Here is a 19990-nt window from a genome sequence, read left to right as displayed (position 1 = left end):
CAGCTTTCCCATCTTGAAATATGTTTTCAATTGTAAGCATATAATAATTATATTTTTGTGCTTGGACAAGGTCAGTGTGATCAGTATCAGCTTTTATGGCTCACAGTATAGATTTTTCTTCCTCTTCACCCCTCCTCCTCTTCCTCCCCTATTTTCTTACCCGGTAGTCCAACGTGGCCAGGTGAACGGAGGCAGGCATGACGACAGATGGCCCCTACGGTCTGAGGGATTATATATTAACGCCAAGCAGCTCAGATTCTCTTGCACACACAAACACAGGTGTACACACCCACTCACGTAGGCTGGTGGCCACTGTTTTCACATACACACAGCCAGCAGAATGCTGCCAGAGCCACAGCTGGTGTGTCACAGCACAGCCAACACACAGTAGAATCAGGAGAACAAGGGATTTAACTGATGGACGGAGAGACGGAGGACAGTTTTTCTCCGGTCACCATGGAGGTGTGGAGCTCTTCAGCGTCTGAGGAGGAGGAAGAAGAGAAGAGCACTTCCAGTCTTGTGGATGAAGTAGTGGTGGATGAGCAGAAAGGCCACAACAGCAATAACAATAATAACAACAACAAGGACAGCCTTTGCAGGGAGGTGACACAAGGTGAGATAAGGCAGCGCATGATGTTTCAGGGGATAGGAAAAGGAAAACGGTATGCACCACAGACTGGTCAGTGATGTGCAGAGCCCATGCTCAAAGGAGAGATAAAAGAAAAATTACATATAAAGCAAGAAGTCTTAAGTGTCATGGTTAGTACATTTATTTTACCCTGCAAGTCAAATATTGCTTTGTGGTATGCATAGTTGTACTCTGCACTGTCAAGGTTATCTAAGTTCTTTAATACTTAATAGTGCACTGCATGTACTGGAGGGCAGTGATGTCATTGAAGGTACATCACGCAGATGCTGATTACCAGTCAGCACAACGCCCGTATTTGCAGCTCTTGTCATAAGGATGCTTTAGTTCAACAGGGAAGTTCCCTGAGACGTGAAGAGTTTTGTGAATATAATCAGCTTGAATGTTTTCTCTTAGTGTGGTGAAGGTCACTGGGCCTGTGTGTGTGCGTGTGTGACCACACACTCTGCAGCAGCACAATCAATCCCTGTGTACATACAAGCAGTCGTCATTGGCAGCATTGTGAATATGAGTTTTCTTTTGTACTCCTGTGGTTAACATATGGAGGTCAGAACCTTAGATTTAGGGAATAGTATTTTAATGCTACAGTTTCTATTTTTTAGATTTCTTTCCTCTTGGCGTGCTTTACTTAGCCTATTAGTGTGAAATTTGAGTGGGAACATCAAGCATAAAGAATTGTATGCATAGAGAATTAAAACTGGTCGAATAAGACTACTTTGCGGTCTGTGGTTCAAAAGGACAAAGACTGCAAGTACATGTATTCTGCTGCTGCCTTAGTTTCAATCCAGTATTGTCAGGTGTCTCTCAGGGGCAGAAAATGTGATTTTTATAAAAGATAATTTGATATTATTGCTTGGCTTATGTTGTAGAGCAGTTTGTCTTAATCGTTTTGCAGTATTCAATACTACTACAAAATATACAAATTGACGCATGTGTTTATAATGAAGAACATGATTGAACATGTGAGATCATAAAAGTGCTTGTGAACACGTTTTTTAACAAGAGCAGTCAACGTGAGCAGGGATCCCCTGTATTCCTCCTGTGTTTGGGGCGTTCTTTGTCTCAATGGGCATGTGGCTGGCACCCGCTCCAATCCTGCGACATGGGCACCCCTCCAGGAAGAGTAACACGGAAAATGTTATTTACAACTTCATACATGTCTTTATGATGAATTGTATTATAGCATTGTAAAATATACACTAAGTGTACACTGAAGACTGTTCCCTCTTAAACAACTCAAAAATGTCCAGACAGATTTACAGTAAGAAGCTCTGTGAGACAAATTTTAGCTCCTGCCAATCTTGTCAAGTGTGCTCCTTCAGAACAATACAGATCAATGTAAACCTTATTCTTGGAGCTCATCCATACCTGTCTGATCCCCACAACATAACAGACGTCATAAGTATTCCTAAGTCAGCAACGTTCATCCATAGGAAGAGTGTTCAGGGTAGCTGCCTGGATTTAGCTCACTGCAAACTCTAAAACCTCCAGCTGGCATAGCGGCATCTCCTCTCTTGATCTGCTCCACGCTGTGGCAGTCAGGTCAGGAGGAAATAGATCAGGTGTCTCACCTGGTGAGACTTGGTGGATGTGCAGTTTAGGTGCTTGCTGAGGGGAATGTTGATTGAACTGCAATTCTCTACATGCAGTACATGAAAATCGTCCCAAGATAAAATGAACCTTAATTGACTCCTTGTAAATAATATACAGCAGTGATGCTTTACTTTGATATTCCTGTGGCAGACCGATATGAGACACAGTCCCTTGCAGATGTAACATACAACAATTTGAGTGGACTGGATGTGTAGTGTGTAGATCAGTGCTCAGTTACGGGACAGTATCTGAAACCTCTCGACGGTCCTGCTGCTGCTTTGCTTTTAGCACAAGTGCTGCAATCCACTTTAAATACAATAGGATTTGAGAAAGTTGAACTGCTATCTCATTAACCGTTTTAAGTTTACATAACACAGCAAAGGTATTTCAGTTCAATTACACAATTAACCACTCAAGAGCTGGAAAAGATTGATGATTGATTGATTGGTTTGAAAGTTATTAAGTGAATGTTAATACCCAGCTATTGTCTCATCATCAGAAACAGAAACAAGTTTTTGGCAGTGTAATGAACATTGAAATTAGTGTCAAGTTTCAAAGCTTAATCTTGACTTTGGGAAGAAAAGTCATTTCACTTCAGTGTCCATTTAGTAGCTGTTGTGGAGCTTTCAGTGGTGTGACATGAACTTCATCAGCAGACGCAGTTTGCACAGTTGACATTGAATTGTAGATGGTAAATTTTTCATTTCTCTGATTGATATTTCTCGATGTGCCTCTCACATTTTCAGATCTCAGAGATGTTTTAACTATTTTATTTGTGATTAGAACTGAGTCAGTTAGAATGACAGTATCTGTGACTTTAAGTTTGGAGGCAGAGCTGGATCGCAATGACAGATTAATCCTTCTTTCGGGCATCCAATGCTCACATGGAGTTGCCCTTCTACAATGTCGTTGAGAGACACACGAGTTCCTACCAGTGGACCTGGTATATAGCCAACAGTGAGCTCTAGAATTAAAAGAAGAGTTTCCAACGACATTGGTCAGGAGTGACTTTGATACATGATGCCAACTTACTGTTTAACAATCAGACTTTTGAAGCATTTGGTTTCTACATTTCTCTTTCATGTACTTAGTGGGGATGAAACCATGACCTTTACCCTGCTGTAAATCACCTCAGAGAGCTTTAGACCTTATTTATGCTACATAATTCATGGGCAGCTATAGTGTTCAGTGCAGTAGTTTAGCCCTAGGTTAGTTTATTTCCATTAGGCTGATTAGACACTGATACACATATCCAATCACTGTGTTTCCAGGCCAAATTCAAGTACCCCAATCTAATTACTTTGCTGTATGGCAACGTCCCATCTCAGTCCGGCTAAGCTTTCTACTGAAGTAAGATTACACAGCTGATTTTGGTTTAGAGGTATGTTGTGTTATTCAGGGTTGCACTTAAGTCCAGGCAAATGCACATCCGTAAACAGAAACAAATCGGATGTTAAGTAGAGATGGTAAAGATGGTGTTCATTTTAGCACATATGTATTATTGTAGACAGTTACTTATAATGTTTGTCCTTGGCAGACAAAGCAATAACCTTTGCGTTTCTGATGAAATTTGCGTAATGAACAATGTGAAATACTAAAGATGATTGCTTTACAGTATTTGGCTAATGTACAATACATTAACGGCTTTAATTACGAACCTGTGTGCATCAATACCAGATCTGTACCTGGCTAATTAATCTTTGACAACTCTTCATCTTTATTGACTTTGAAGTGGACATCAACAAACCATTCTGCAGGATGTAAACATAGTTTCAGGTCAATAGCCATGGCGCTGTTATCCCCTCCATGCTGTACGTGTCCTGCTGGTGTGAACACTTTGTCAGTTTAGTCCTGGCAGTCTTTCCCGTTGAGCTATATTGGTATCCAGGAGAACGAGGTCTTTATTGGTGTCTTATCTGGGCTAAACAGGATCAAGCTAAGAGGATCAGTATCTGGCTGACCACATAGGGATGTTGTGGTCTGTAGCTGTGGAAACTTTAAGGAGAAGCGTGCTCTGTTCGAGGCACTCATTCATACAAACAGCACTGTCAGAGTTTTCAGCCTGTTTGTATTGTTGATGTTATTACAGGTTAATATTGAATAATAATTATGTGACAAAGGCATGTTCAGGAGTGGAACCTCACTTTCTTCACTTGTTTACATGATTATGTATGAATATTAATCCTGTTTTAAATACTTATAATCCATAATCCATTTTCATCAGAGGTGTACATGCAGAAACACAACAGAAAACCCAAAATGTTTAATAGAAAATCAAAGGAAAAGAGATTTAACCCCACTGGACAAGTGATTTAATCTGCAACTTGATTTATGAAAGTGCAGTAACTGCTGAGAAACAGCAATATCAGCTAACTCAATAAAAGCATAAGTGGATATAAAACATAAAAAAACCCTTTTTTTCTCTTTCTTAAAAGTAAAAACTGGGCTTTTTCCATCATTTAATTTTCTAGAAATGCTGGCTTGTTAAATAGCTGCTTGATAAACAAAAACAGAGGAAGAGTTCAGTCAAAGTCAAAAAGCTTCCCCACAGGTTATGTATTATTGCTCGAGATAACCAGTTAGCAAGGCTGTGTTATTGTAGGATCCTCTCTGTACCATCTGCAGCTCTGTCTCTTCCCCCATTCATTAAATCCCTCTCTCCCTCCTCCCTCAGTGCTGTGCTCAGACAGAGTGGGCCAGGTCACCAAGACGTATCATGACATTAAGGCAGTCACCCACCTGCTGGAGGAGGTAAGAGAGAGACACTCAGCAGATGAACGGGATTAAAGAGGATTAAACTTATTTGCCTCACTGACCACCACTGTTTATTTCTATCAGCCTGATCAGATTTGGTCAAAAAAATGTCACTGCATCTGTGATCTGTGAAATTACAATATACTGTATATAGATGTCCTATATCCATGACATTGTTGACTAGTAAAATAAATGCAGTATTTTGTATCACTTTGCAGAAAGAGCGGGATCTGGAGTTAGCGGCGCGGATCGGTCAGTCCCTCCTGAAGCAAAACCAAGAACTAACATCACGCAATGAAATGCTGGATGAACAACTTGAAATTGCAAAGGAGGAGGTATAAAACCTTGCGATACACTCACGCTGAAATACATGATCTGTGTTATGTTACAGTCTGCTGAGCTCAAGTGATCATGACTCATTTTCTAGATTGCTCAACTTCGTCATGAGCTCTCGATGCGAGACGACCTCCTTCAGTTCTATGCGAGCACTGAAGAGATAGAGAACGCAGAATCGCTCTCGCCGTGAGTACAACATGCACATTCACGCACACAGAGGTTGAGGAATGACCACTGGGAATATTTATTTCAAGCAACAAAAAAGAGTTGAGAAGTCTAAAATTTAAAGAAACATGTAATTTAAACTGCAGTGTAGCACAAAACACCACTGCTAAACCAAAGCAGGTGATAGGATAGATATAATGCAGTAGATACTGATGAATTAAAAGAGATCCCCAAATGCCCACTCAGAAGAACATTGCTTTATGCTGCTGCTCAGTACTGCGTCTGTGTAAACATACGTCAGAACATCTCCACTGATCCTCTCAAAGTTTCTGGCTAAGCTTTCTACTGAACTCCCTCCCATCAGCACTTAATCATTACCACTGTTCATTAGTGTTCTCATTTCTCTTTTCTCTTCATTGCTGCCTTTTTTAGGTGCATTAATTACTACTCAAAAAATTATTTCTCTTCCTTCAGTTGTCTAAAGTTGATGTTTGTCCATCAGTTCTGCTTAAATGCTTAAGAAATCAAGAATCAAGAATTTATCACGATAGTTTCACAGTTAGTTTTTCACAACAAGTTCTTTGCAGTCAAATTAACAACCATGTCACTTTCTTTGCAAAACAGTATGAAATCATTTGTATTCTTAGTGAACACTGGAGCTGCGTATTCATGATTACATACAGTTTAAGCTTATGCATGTTTCCTGAGGATCATTTTCTAATATAGAAAGAGGTGAGTTGTCTAATGCAGACACATTTTTTTCTTGTTGCAGGGTAAAAAGGAATGAATCATGCAGTTCTCTCAGCAACTTTGTGCACTACGACTTCCTGCAGCATAAACTGAAGGGTTTAGAGGAGGAGAACCGCAAACTGAGATTAGAGGTATGCAACTTTACAAAGTTCTCACACTGAATAAAATGAAAGGAAAGTTGTTCGTACATACAAGATGAAATAAGACACTTTCAAAAAAATGTCATTATCATTACAAAATGTAGCTTTGAATATTATATTATATATATTATATTGGTTGGTTTAACCCTAAACAAATATCTTCAGTCACACACTAACATTTATTTGCAAAAACTGTTTGAAAATACCAAAAATGTAGTATGAATTCTCATTTCACATTTAATAATGCAAATTAAAAACACCTCTAAATATAAATAAGTCATTAATGTGATGGTAAGAAGGATTTCAGTGAATATACAAACACCTTTTGTATTATCACAGCTTAGGGCTGAATCAAATCTACTGAACATTTCAGAGATGTAATAAGTTCACAAAATGTCTAGTTTAATACATTACACACTCATGCTTGCCATAGCATTAAATGTGATATTTTGACATTGCAGGCGAATGAGCTCACGACAGAGACAACCAACTACGAGGAGCAAGAACAGGAGCTGATGATGGTGTGTGTGGAAGAGCTCTGTAAGTGTTACAGTCTTGATTCAATAACTGGAAATAATATGACTGTAGCTCGGGTACAGGTGCATTTATCTGACCTGTGTGTTTCAGCATCAGTCAATAAGCAGGTGGTCGACCTGTCGGAGGAGCTAGCACGGAAAGTAGAGGACTCTGTCAGACAGCAGGAGGAAATCAGCTCACTGCTCGCCCAGATTGTGGACCTGCAAGCCCGCTGCAAAGGGGTGAGAGGGACACACACACACACACACACACAGATAACATTAAATACCTACCCTTTTCAAATGTTCTTTAATTATCGACTAATGTCTAATCACAGTAAAACTTTTAACTTTATTCACTCTGTGCTTCAAGGTCACCCACGAGAATGAAGAGCTGAACCAACACCTGAGTGCCTCCCGTGAGAGCCAGATAAAACTGAAATCAGAGGCAAGACACTTACTCTCAAATACTCCCAGTGACTTCAACAATGTACTCAGTTTTGTTTTCCTCTCTGAATGGCTGAATGGTTGTCCGGATGTAGACACAGAAGGTGGAAACATAGACAGCTGCGAAGCCAACCTACAGAGGGTTGTATAGTTGTGGGCAATTAACAAAACCACAATATGCAAGAAGCAATGAAATGTAGAAATAGAGACATGATTTCAACCTTTTTTTTTTTTTTTATGAGCATGTCAGCAGCTCTGAGGAACACCACATGGTTTTCTTTAAACCCCTTCTCTGTGTCCTGACAGCTGCCTGTGTATGTGTGTCTTTGCAGAAGGAGACCTCAGCCAAAATATGTTCAACACCTCCTGTGTACATTGTTAGTGGCACAATGCCTTGCAGTTTGACTGATTTATCTCCCCCTGTCTGCAGCTCAAGGACCTGCAGGACAAGTACTCAGAGTGTGAGGACATGCTCTGCGAAGCTCGAGAGGACATTAAAAACCTGCGGAACAAGAGCCTGCCCAACAGCACAGTGCAGCGCTACACTGCCCTGGCCTCTGTCCTCCCCATGGACTCACTGGCTGCAGAGATAGAAGGCACTTTCCGCAAAGGCCTGGACACCCCGGCTCCCTCAGAATACAAGTGAGTCTTTCATTTAGTAAGTGTGCTCTCACCTGTAGAAGGCTGTGTTTGAATTTGAATTTCTCTTAAGTGAACCCCCCTGTATGTTTCGCATGACAGAGTTTGGCAACATAATGCAGGAGTCTTGATAAAAAAGCTGAGTATCTTATATTTTATTCAGTTCTCTGCAAAGGAGAACCGACTTTCAAGTTTACAGGGCAGATTGTTTGACCTGAACTGAGTTGATTCAAACCACTTTACTTTGAAATTATGAAAAAGGAAGTTGTGTTTGAACATAAATGATGTGGAGACGCCTGACGTTCTGAAATCGTGGTGTGTTGTGGTTATGATTTATCGGTTTTCACAGGTTATATATATATATATAAGGCAAGAAATAAACGTATTTATGATTTTGACACATCATGCAGGGAATCTCTACATATTGATTCCACACATACTACCTCATAGTGAAATATGACACTTACAGAGTAGAAGAAAGTGCCCCAGAAGCTATATTTAGTAAGATTTAGTGAGATTACCACTGATTGAAAGTAACTAAGTCCATTTACTCATTAAATTTTGAAGCACTTGTACTTGACCTGTGTATTGCCATATTATATTACTTTGTACTTTTACTTCACCACATTCCAGAGGGAAATATAATAGACTCTCTACACCGTCACACTCACCTGCCAGCGATAGCTACTGGTTACTTTAAAAACTGAGAGTTTAAATCAAATGCAAGTTCATAAAGGCTTTATTTTAAAAGTAATTTTTTTTAGGAACCATCACTGAGCTACTCGAAAAAAAAAAAAACTGAGATGAAGAAGATGGAGGTGTAGCTATGAGTGATGTCTGGGTGCAGCCAGTCAAACCGCAGCATGTCTGTCGCCGCTCTCACATTTTAATTGTTCGTCTTCTTTCCCAGGAAACAGAGAAATGTTTTCTTCTTCTTCGTGGTGTGCTGCCAAAAAAAAGAAAAGAAAACAAGTATATTTAATTAGGCTGTTAAAAGGTAGTTCTGAAGAAGTTGTTGTGTAAATGAAAAATGAAACCGCTTACGTTCTCTCTCTTCCTCATCAGCCAGTTTCTCCCTGAGTCTGACTTTCAGGGCCTTACATTTTTTTCCCCAGCTTCTCTCTCTCTGTAAATGGTACATTTCAAGAGCCAGCAGTTCCCTCTTGTACCTGGTGATACGTTTTGACTTTTTCATTATCACCTCTCTCTGATCCTGGCACTTCTCTTGCATTTCTTTGAGCTCAGTGGTTATTTTTTCCTCTTTAAGTGTCCACCATGTCCTCAATGTCTGGAATTCATGCAAGATGTTTTTAAAAGCAGTCAGGTGCCTTTCATTCTCCATCTTCTCATTGGTTTTAGCAGCCTTCAAAACCTCCTCCAACCTTTCGACCTCATTTTTAGCATGGAGGTATTTCCTCCCGAGTACCCTCTTTAAACCTCTGTTTTCATTCACAAGTTGACCCTTTTCCTTTACCCAGCTGATCGTCATGTGCTTGAATTCCTCAGCGCTCTTCCTCAGACTGGTGTTGACTGAGACCAGTGTCTGATTGGTTCTCTTAGCTGATTTAAGGGCTTGTTTTAGTTCATGCACCTCTGCGTCTGCCGCTGGTCTGGATGTACAGGGCTGCTGTTGTCTTGCAGCTTTATTATGCTGCTTTTTCTAATTGAAGGAAATATAAAGTAGCGTTAAGCTAAGATTACAGTCACACATTTACAGTAAATGTATTGTAGCTTTTTCCATCTGTTGCAAAGAAAATTGTAGTTTTAAATAAATAGCTACGTTTCATTAAAAGCCAAGTTTGTCACACGAATTCAGGAATAAACTAGATTATAAATTGTTTGAGTTAAGAGAGGTCCTAGGGTCTTTTGGTGAGAGCTGGAAATAATATTAATCCAGCCTTTTGTATGATCCTGGTAATCTGTAAAAATATTTTCTATATTATCGGTAACATTATGCATCAGTAATGTGTCCGTTTCAATCACTTTAGCAAACAAAACAGATTTGATTCACTGCACTTCATAAACAACTTCCCAAAACCACAGATTTTCTTTTCTATTTAGTGTTTTTATCTAATTGTCTCAAACAACACGACAATCTTACTGTCTATTTATTTAATTTTGTGTTGGAGATTAAGATTACGTTGTTTTGCAGTGGTACAGTGCAGTTTTTTCTACATTTCAGATATAAAAAAAAATATTTGGACAAAAGTACAAGAGTGAACTGTTTAAACATCCTGAGAGAAAATTAACAGATCAAATCTTACCATGTATTTTCTCCAACGTCTGCCCGCCATGGCGACTGAACAAAGATATTATAGCGTACTGTGTGAGGAAGCAGATCGGTGTCTGAGACAAACTGTTTCTGTTTTGTTGATACTTGAATTTATTTTTTTGAGGAGCAGTTAATTCTAGAATTGAGACTCAAAGTTTATTTTTGACCTTAGAAAGAGAATTTGAGAAAACAATCGTGCCATGTTCCTGCAGTTTATCTTTGTTTTCTCAAACTCTTTCCAAAGTCAAGAGTGAACATGGAAGAGAATCTTAATCCTCTTCCTGCTGTTAACAATGGGATCCTACACAAACACACAATTTTCCGCAAGTTAGAACAGTTTTTATTATTCTACATTCTGTCAAAGTATTTTCATGCTTCTTGAATGTAGCAACATTTTGATGAAATCTGGTGACAGTGTTCGACCATTCTCGTCAACGCTATATCTCAGTAGTGCCTTGCGGGAATTTTTCTTCAAATTTGGCACAAACATTCATTTGGACTCAAGGCTCGACTGATTAGATTTTGGTGGCCAAAGGTCAACGTTCAAGGTCACGGTGACCTCACAAAACACATTTTTTGCTATAACTCACAAATTCATGTGCTAATTATGATACAATTTACCACAAATGTCTAAGAGTATAAAATGATAAAGTGACGACATTTTATAGGGTCAAAGGTCAACTTCACTGCGATATCATAATGTTCTGCAAAAACACTAGCCATTATTCAACACTGTAGCTCTGGAATGAAAGGTTGTGACTATATTTCCTGTTACTTGCCCGGTTGGCGGCAGTATACAGCTGCAAGGCCGATAATCTAGTTTGGTCATGTTGTCAGATAAATCTGATCAGACTACACCTACAACGCCCTGTTGTTGATGTTTAAAAACACCCAAGGATGTTATCTGCAGTATTTTCTGTAGTAGAATAGAACAGTCACTAGCTACTAAAACAAAGGTGACCTGTTTTTCTCCACTAGTGCACATGACGGTGGATGATGGCTGCAATCATTTGAAAAAAATAGCTCAGTTTCTCAAAGACAATGCTTGCATTAGAGTTTATATGGTGTTTTTTTAGGGATACTATTGGTTTATGAGATGAATATTACAGTGAGATCTAACTTATACCGTGTTTCTTCTGCAGGAACCACCCGTGGCGTGTGTTTGAAACAGTGAAGGTGGTGAACAAGGTCGGGAAGCTGCGGTCTCGGTGCCACTCCCCGTGGCTCCCAGGCTCCAGCCCCGTGTCCACTCGCTCCAGCTGTATCAGCACTCCTCGAACTAGCTACTATGGCTCTGATAATGCCAGCCTTACCCTGGAGGACAAGCCCAGCTCCTATCATGCTCAGAAAGAAGACAATGGGTGTGTTTGAGTGTATGTGGTTGCATGTGTCTGCACTATTATACAAATGGAAAAGTCCACATTTTATACACGTTTCTCTGCGTACAGAATTGCATATGTAGCATTTTTAAAAACCTTAGTTAAAATGACTTCCTTTGGGTTTTGAACAGTGCCACGCGAGCTTATAACGATTAACCCACTAAAGGAAAACGACCTGCGGGGTTGACAAAGTTAAAACATTATGTAATGTCTTCTCCCTGTAGTGTGAGTGGGCCAAAGCGTCTGGGTCAGCCAGGCACCCCAGGGGGCCAGGACCTCGAAGCTGCTTTGCGCAGCCTGTCAGCCCGCCAACAGAACCACTCCTCTGATCGGCCTTTCTTTGATGTGGAGCGTGAGCGTAAACTCCGTGCCTTGGCAGCAAACTGCGAGGAGGGCGAGGGCTCCAGTGGCTTCCTCACACCAAACGACAGCCTGGCCTCCAGCCTGGCAGCATCGACAGGCACCAACTACTCCAATGGCAGCTCACGACAGTCCTGTGGCTCCTCAGGGGGCTCCAGGTCCTACCTGCCTGACCGCCTGCAAATCGTCAAACCTCTGGAAGGTAAAAAGCTTCATCTTTATAATGTGTCTTATAAATTTCCTGGAACCTGTTCCAACTTTCATAGAGTTACAATGGAAGTATGGCAAAGACGAGCACAGGCGACGCATTATTGTTGACATTAGTCAGCGATACTTATTAAATACCACAGGTACATTCACAGCTGTCCTGCTCCTAAAAGTTAAAACTGCTCCTTTAAAAAAGAATAAATTTTAACACTCACAAAAAGGTGGAAGTTTAATTACTTGATTACAAAAGTAATACCTTATGAATATGCAACTACATTTGACAGCAGCTGATGGTAAAATTAGGGAATAAAATTTACATATTTGATAATTATACATATTTAATTTAAAAACTGCTCATGGGTCAATTTAAATTCTTCCAGAAATTGGCTTTGCAAATGTTTTATGAGGAACAAAATACATTCAGCAGCTTTATTAGGCCTTAAGGATACACACAATGCTTTTTGGAGGGAAACACAGAAAATAAACATAACTTTTATTCTTTACCAAAAAACCCACGAGCTACTTTTTAACTGAGGAGCAAACATGATATTATATACCAAGATTTTCATTTTCATAGCAGATGCCTACAAAAGTAACATCCGTCATGCTTTTTGGATTTAGTTCACATCTTCCGTCACTCCTGAGGGATAAAGAGACTAATTGGGATCACGTGAAACTAAATGAGGCTGAAGTGGTTTATCTTTTGTTTTTTTGCCAGCCTTGCCAACCGTCATGACCAGTGTCTTTTGGGGCAAACTGGTTTTCATACAGTGTTGGTGCAGTTGCTTTGGGCAGTTTGTTATGTTGTTCTACACGCACACATATAATTGTCGAGGTAGAAAATTACACTTTGAGCTTGCTTTATCTACCTATTTTCTTTCTGGATCTTCTTGCCCAGCAAGATCCACTTAGAATATGGGTGAACCTCGCTAAAACCAACCCCACCCTAATGACAAAATTATAATACAATGAAAACATGGAACAAAACCTAATGACAAAAAAACAAAAAAGACAAGTTACAAGTTTACTCTTTTGGGGTCAAGAGAAACGCGATCATAAGTAAATCAATGTTATTTCTAATGTAACATCTTTGTATTACAACATCCTACATCCACTCGTCAGGCTCGGTCACTCTGCATCAGTGGCAGCAGTTGGCCAAACCAAACCTGGGAGGCATCCTGCATCCACGCCCCGGCGTCCTGACGAAAGACTTCAGGGAGCTTGAGGTCGACATACAGCACGTCTACAGCCTCAACGACCTGGAGGAGGATGAGCCTGATCTATCGCATCTCTCTGAAGCGCATGGCATGGGTAGGGAACATGTATAAAACATTGTACACATGTTGCATTCAGACAGCTCTGCTATCTCTGTCATTCCTATTTACTTTGTTAAATTCCCTCTAAAAACCATATTCTCTTCATTTATTCAAGCCTTCACTGCCATTCATTGTACAGTATTGGAGTAGCCTCCAGCCTTATTTGCCGCTGTAGTGACTCATTCGATGTGCTCATTGGCTTTCGTGTGTAGCTTAACGTGCCTCTCTCCCCCCCATGACCTCACAGTCTCTCCATCCGGTCCCAACCTCCCTCAGACCACTCCCACACATACCATTACCACCTGCCAAGTCCTCCAACCCTCCCTCCTCATCCCCTCCTTCTCTACAAGGTAAGAGTATTCAGGGCCTTTTCCCTTTTTGAGCATGTTGTGTTGTGTTTGTGTATTTCTCACAGCCCTGAGCAGGTGAATTTCCATCGTGGATCGTAAAGTGAAATTTGAGCTTTGAGCTTGATTTTATGTTGATGCGATGGACCTGAGCTGCTGTAAACTCTGAACAAGGAACTCTTGAAAAGAGTATGACATGCTCGTTATTCCACCTGAGGTTTTCGCCATGCCACTTTTATGAAGCAAGAGGGGATGTTCCAGATCTCCTCTCTTCCATCCTGCTGCTTTATCTATCACCTTACCAACTTGTGCTCTTTACCCCCACAGTGGCAGAAAACGTCTGTCGAGGCTCTTTCTCCAGCTCTAGAAGCAGCCTTCAGGGCAAAGTAAGAGTTGTGCGGTTACAGATGCACAATGAATGCACGATAAATGTCTTGAATACTAACGATGGAGGCGCTGCACCTTGCTTGTTTAACTGAATAACACATTGGTTAACAATCGAAGAAGGTGTTCTGCCTTACTTTTCTAAAAGTTTTTGTAAAGAGAGTCAGATGTTAAAAATTTGCAATGACCTAATTGAATGGTCATGGGAAAATCTCTGTGCCTCTGAAAATGCAAATTCACTTCCTACTAACACTTTTAATAATGGTATAGAGTTGTCTAAATGTCTCCGCTGGTCTAACTTGTTTGTACTCCCCACACATACTTGTTAGACTACATGTTTTAATGTTTCCTGACCTTTCCAGGTTTTCGTCTTGGCACCCTACCAAACTAATCATCATGTTTATTCATCTTACAGCAATGACAGAGCAACACTAACCGCAATTTAACAACTGAAAACATCATCTTGTTTCTATTGCTTGTGTATGGACTTGCATGTTTGTGCAACTTGTGCAACCAGCTTGGTTTTCTGATCTATTGTGTTAGTTTTGTTTTTAATTATTATTTTTTCCTGTTGGCAGCCTTCACTCTTTCGGCCTGCCAGCTTGTCGGAACTGTGAGCATGTGAGCACTTCATCTCCACCCCACCAGCAGCACTTTGACTGGGGAGGCGGGACCACCACCACCAAAACTACTACAGCCACAACAAATATAACCACGTCATCACTGGGACTCCTGCAGCTGCTGAAAGAGCGCGGCATCTCAGCCTCCCCTTATCCCCACCGCAGCCTGCACTACAGCCATAGTACAAAACCTTCATTCTCCACAGCAAAAGACAAAGATGGAGGCTCAACATTGAACGAGGAAGGAAGGAGGAACATTTTCAGCTTGAACTTAGTGGGGAAGCTTCAGGGTCTCGGGTTGCACAGAGTGGCAGCCTGGGGGATGACAGGGCGCAGCGGCAAGGAGAGAGAAGCGGTGAGGCATCCTCTGAAAGTCTGATGACGGCTGATCCACCACTTACTGCTCCCTCATTCACCGTAGTGACTTTGTGTCAAGCCATGTGATTCCCACTGTGCAGTTCAGGGTCCACAGCACTGGTGACTTGAAAACAGAGGCCACAGAGTGCACCGGAGCCATACTTTGAGTTGTCTGTAGTGTTTAGTACTGTTCTTTTCTATGAACTCATGTACAGTAGATAAACTGTTGTGTGCGCGCGTGTGTGTGTTAGTGCGTGTGTGTCTATGTGCGTGTGTGTGTGCGTGTGTGTGTGTGTGTGTGTGTGTGTGTGTGTGTGTAACATCTTCATCTCAGGACGATCACCTGTCTGTTCTGCTTTTTACACAAAAAAGAAACGCCATGAACAAAAAAAACCTTTTATACTGTCTTGTGACTATCATTTTACAGTTTTCCCTACCACTGGTTTAAAAAAAAAAAAAAAAAAACCTCATCACTTGTCATTTTTTTTTAGTTTCCAAAGTGAAAAATCAAGTTATGTATTAATAACAACATTGTCATTCGGGAGAATTAATAAAAAAGACCACGTGCAGTAAATTAGTATTAGTTAAAACCACAAACCAAACCAATGCTGTCACACTGAAGATATTTCAAATGCACTAAAATACACTCTGATCTTCCTGCTTATCAGCTGCTACATTGAGAAAAGCATGCTATATCTAAGATTGTCAAATATACTGGAAGGAAACATTGATCAAGAAGCACTGCGATGACATCTGCTCCACACTGGGACAGATTATATACTGACTGAACTAAATAATGTTGACATGTTCGTTTAGCTGTCTCCCCCACACTTCATCACCTGCTTTCATGTGTGGTTGGGCTACGTACAGCATCACCCCTGAGCTGTTGAAATGTCTGACTTTGTCGACTTATTATTATTATCCTGAGCCAAACCTCACCAAAAAAATGAATAAATAAACTAATCAGGTTTGCCTTGCTGCATCAAAGACAGTGAATGGGATTCTTAGAAGCAATATATGTGTATTTGCTGTTCGCGTTGATTGAAAACCTTGCTTGTACAAATCTGCTGTATTTCATGTCATCAGGAATTTTGAAACTGCTGGGATATAAATGAAATCAAAATCGTGTCAGGCATTCAAAGTGAATTCTCCATGGTGTTAAGGGGAATCCTTAGTTAAAGAAATACAAGTAGAAGAGAGGTCATAATTATTTAAACGGCATGTTACTTCAATCACCTGTAGCTAAAAGGCATAGGATACCGTGGATTAAAAAGGGAAGAAATCATAAACACAGGTTATAATAATAAGTTGTGTTTTGACTTAAATCAACCAAACCACTGTTTCTCTGCACTACTGTTTGCTATAGTGTCTGTTAGCATCACAGCTGTATATGTATGTGTATAAATTGTACCACCTGTGAATAAAACTTTGCATTTTCATCCAGTACATTTCTGTATGTCTCTATTTCTCTGGACAAGAAAGGAACCAACAGATAAAACGACCGTAATAATTCTGCCAAATAGTTTATTTATGAAGTTGCAAGGACAGTAAAACATTTCCTGAATATAAAATATGAACAAAAAGCAGCATGAGCTCTAAGCTTGTTGTTTTCACTGTTGTGTCTCATTCAGCGTCCCGGCGTCCGAAGTCCACCCAGCCCTGGTAGTCTCGATCTGACATGCACTCAGAGTTCATCACCTCTGTGAACAAACCAGTCCTATGTGAACCACACACAAGGCTTCAGTACAATAATCTGAGCATCTTTGATCTCTGCTTGTTTACCAAGTTATCTAACTGAAACAAGTGAAGCACAAAACCAATGAGAAAATAACTTTCACAGCCCAGCCCTCAGCATACCTGAAATTGCTTGCATTATTTGCTTGGTCATTATCTCTCTTTCGTCTTCCGACAGGTGTGCCCGTCTCTCCATCCGTGACGAGTGAGTCTGAGGAGCCAGCCCCTGTCTACGAGCCGTGTCTCTCACCGTCTCCCTCTTGGCCAGAAGCCGCTGTAGCGTGTTTCTCTCTTTGGCATCTCCAGATGCAGAGGACTCAGGTGAGGAGGCTGCACCAGATACGAGCAATGCAACCAGCAGTGCAAACACCACAATAACTTTACCTGACATGTCTGTGTACAGAAAAACAAAGAACAGATTTTTGGTAATAATTTATGATTTATAATAACAATTGAAAATGACAAAGTGACTTTACCTGTGAAGATGAGATGCGTTCACAACAGATTCAAGAGGAGTGATGCTTCTGGTGCAAGTCTGGTGATTCTGAGCCCTTTTATACCAAAAGTTTGGTGTGCGAGTGATGTGGCCTAAAAATCAAAGACTGATAACAGTGTTCACTGATTGACTGGGAGGCGGATGCAGCGGGAGGATGTGCGTACAGGAAACGATGGACCACTATATCCACGAAGCCGTTATTATGCTTTTCACTCACCTGGAAAGGCCTTTTTTGCCCCGCAATAACAATATAACCAATCAATGTATTTACACTGGAAATCCAATACTACTTTAGAGCCTTTTTCAACCAGTACAAAGAATCTGATGTAACTATGCAGCCACTGAGTTGTTCTTCACTTACTGGTGTGTGAGGCAGTGGGCTGAAAAAGTTATCAATGGGCTTTCTGTAATACGATATCTCCACTTTGAGCATTAGTGGCCACTACTGCTCTAACAATCCACACCTGTTGGAACAAGACAGGCCCCTTCATGTTAACACTACAGTTTCTCATTTGTCATTTTAAGAAAATAGAGGTGGGTGATGGTAAATCTCAGTTGAGAGACAATGTGCACAATTCAGTGATAGGGGGAGTGTGTGCCCTGGATTTTCCAAATGACGTCCACACCACCCTTTTAGTAAGTATACAACGGAGCATGGTTGACTTTAGAGCTGTTTATAGATTTTCAACAAGTGGCCCGGTTATGGTGTGTCCCGTTTCCCCTGACAGTCTGTGATGTGTGACTTCTACAATGTTGCAGGGACAGCATGAACGCAGCCCTCATCTCTTTCCTACCAGTCAGCGAAAGCACTGACTTCATCCACCTCTGAGCCAGAGTGACAGCAGCTCACCGGGGAGCAGACAATGTATGTGAGGATTTTTCTTGGCTAATGAGAAAATGTGAGGAGCCCCACAGTAAACTAAAGCATACACCTGCAGTCATGTGATCCTGCAGATTGTTGGAGTGTCACATGTACGGCCTCAGTCATTGGATAATAATAATAATCCTGTGAGAAACAATTACAGATGGCAACATTTCACATTTGAGCTCTCAATAGACTGACGTGACACACCCATCAGTAACATGTGATGAATGCCTCTGATAAACAAACTGTAGACAGGTCGGATTAATACATACACACCCACAAGCATCCACACACACACATACACACACACGCACACACACACACACACAAACACACACACACACACACACACACACACACACACACACACACACACACACACACACACAATTTGTAAGTCAAGGCTGTAGCATATTCTCATCGCTGGTATTTGTTTACGTTCACACCTTCACTTCGTGTCCTCGCAGCTATTGTGAAGCAAGACAATGCTTCACAGTAATAATACACAGCAGAACTTTTACAGCTGGTGAAAGCTTGTCAGTTCCCTGACGCTCAGTATGAATAAACCGCTGGTAAAACCACAATTTCCTCATCATCGTTGATACTGTGATACTGTAGCAGCTTATCTCTATCTGTCTTTCAGTTTTCTGGCGATGTCCCAAAAAGTTCATAAAAACAGCAACATGAAGAAAATAGAAGTTTGAAAATTATCTCGAGTAATATTTTATTTATCCGAGCTTGGAAAATCCACAATGAAGCTCTCAAAACAGACTTTTAAGGCAAAATAAAAATTCTTTCTGGTCCACTGCAGGAAACATTGCTGATTCAAAGCCATATAATGAGATTGTGATGTAAACATTGCTTCTCATATCAAATTAATTATTATTTATATGCTGATTAATAACAACTTCATTAATTTTATTCACATTTAAGCTGCACAGCACATAGTTTTATTTCATTTATTTTATTGTAAACTCACATTTCTCTATAATGAATTCACATTTTCAAAACTCTTCCCATCCACAACACATCATGCACGTGTCAGGGTCAGCTGTTGCACCAGAATACCGACAACATTTGTCTCCCAACAAGAAAACTTGGAGCACACTGACCTAAAGAACAACAGGATAGGACATTAAAATATATTGTCTTTCATATATGTTTTATTCATTTATTTATGAGTTCATAACCAAGATCCCACTACAACAAAAATGTCTGTTCTTTTTTGAAGGGATTTTGCTACCTTACACTATTTGTCAGAGAAATAAATCAGAAATGCTGCAATATAATTCAGCAATTCAGTAAGCAACCCAGGACCATACATATACACTATACATACATGTACAGTATGAAATCAAGCCTGTCAACCCACAAGTTCTCATCCACATCACACTTTATGTCCTCTCAGAAAATGCAATACAATACAACTGTTAACTGCAGACAGAGGTGATGGCTCAATTTTAATTCCCATTGATTTAAGTGCCGTGTTCAATGCTGTTGATCGTATCCTCTTACACCGTTTAGAGACATGAGTAGGAATCAAGGGCACTGCTCTTAGCTTACATCCTTCATACCTTTCTAACAGGACTTTTTTGGTCACCTTTTTGCCATTTTTATGCTGACGACACTCAGCTATACATAAAACCCACAGATCCCTGCAGCCTAGCT

General features: G+C 40.5%; 3 protein-coding genes across 5 annotated transcripts; 1 reads left to right on the top strand and 2 right to left on the bottom strand.

Annotated features, from left to right (window-relative positions):
* The first annotated feature begins 39 nt into the window (after positions 1–39).
* On the top strand, positions 40–16673 carry hap1 (huntingtin associated protein 1). Of its 3 annotated transcripts, XM_056372134.1 has the most exons (15): positions 53–613; positions 4914–4990; positions 5212–5328; positions 5421–5515; positions 6267–6375; positions 6846–6924; positions 7012–7142; positions 7273–7347; positions 7777–7988; positions 11400–11618; positions 11861–12198; positions 13326–13514; positions 13767–13869; positions 14194–14252; positions 14829–14969. In XM_056372134.1, the coding sequence occupies exons 1-14, from the start codon at positions 418–420 to the stop codon at positions 14231–14233; spliced, it is 1980 nt and encodes a 659-aa protein (XP_056228109.1). In that variant the 5' UTR covers positions 53–417; the 3' UTR covers positions 14234–14252; positions 14829–14969. The 3 variants fall into 3 exon arrangements, with proteins under 3 accessions (XP_056228110.1, XP_056228109.1, XP_056228108.1); XM_056372135.1 differs by lacking the exon at positions 13767–13869 and having other exon boundaries at positions 40–613; positions 14829–15015; XM_056372133.1 differs by lacking the exon at positions 14194–14252 and having other exon boundaries at positions 58–613; positions 14829–16673.
* On the bottom strand, positions 8689–11366 carry LOC130166494 (uncharacterized). The gene is made up of 3 exons (XM_056372136.1): positions 10250–11366; positions 9030–9645; positions 8689–8931 (listed from the first exon to the last, which is right to left on the bottom strand). Exons 1-3 carry the CDS (start codon positions 10277–10279, stop codon positions 8837–8839), a joined length of 741 nt encoding a protein of 246 aa, XP_056228111.1. The 5' UTR covers positions 10280–11366; the 3' UTR covers positions 8689–8836.
* On the bottom strand, positions 15676–19176 carry LOC130166495 (gastrin/cholecystokinin-like peptide). The gene is made up of 2 exons (XM_056372137.1): positions 17085–19176; positions 15676–16927 (listed from the first exon to the last, which is right to left on the bottom strand). The coding sequence occupies exons 1-2, from the start codon at positions 17350–17352 to the stop codon at positions 16851–16853; spliced, it is 345 nt and encodes a 114-aa protein (XP_056228112.1). The 5' UTR covers positions 17353–19176; the 3' UTR covers positions 15676–16850.
* Positions 19177–19990: the final 814 nt, after the last annotated feature.

This window comes from Seriola aureovittata, chromosome 3 (genome assembly GCF_021018895.1).
Source record: "Seriola aureovittata isolate HTS-2021-v1 ecotype China chromosome 3, ASM2101889v1, whole genome shotgun sequence".
NCBI lineage: Eukaryota > Metazoa > Chordata > Actinopteri > Carangiformes > Carangidae > Seriola > Seriola aureovittata.
The sequence above is the reverse complement of the archived record's forward strand: the minus strand, read 5'-3'. Positions and strand labels throughout refer to the sequence as shown.

Bases quoted from the DNA above. Each gene is read 5' to 3' on its own strand.
- LOC130166495 (XM_056372137.1), bottom strand. From the start codon at position 17,352: ATGTCAGGTAAAGTTATTGTGGTGTTTGCACTGCTGGTTGCATTGCTC. The intron at 16,928-17,084 runs GTATGCTGAGGG...GTTTGTTCACAG, and splicing joins AATAATGCAAGCAATTTCAG to AGGTGATGAACTCTGAGTGC.
- hap1 (XM_056372133.1), top strand. From the start codon at position 418: ATGGACGGAGAGACGGAGGACAGTTTTTCTCCGGTCACCATGGAGGTG. The intron at 614-4,913 runs GTGAGATAAGGC...CTCCTCCCTCAG, and splicing joins TTGCAGGGAGGTGACACAAG to TGCTGTGCTCAGACAGAGTG. The intron at 12,199-13,325 runs GTAAAAAGCTTC...TCCACTCGTCAG, and splicing joins AATCGTCAAACCTCTGGAAG to GCTCGGTCACTCTGCATCAG.
- LOC130166494 (XM_056372136.1), bottom strand. From the start codon at position 10,279: ATGGCGGGCAGACGTTGGAGAAAATACATG. The intron at 9,646-10,249 runs GTAAGATTTGAT...TCCTTCAATTAG, and splicing joins GACGTTGGAGAAAATACATG to AAAAAGCAGCATAATAAAGC. The intron at 8,932-9,029 runs GTAAGCGGTTTC...TTTTTTTGGCAG, and splicing joins TGATGAGGAAGAGAGAGAAC to CACACCACGAAGAAGAAGAA.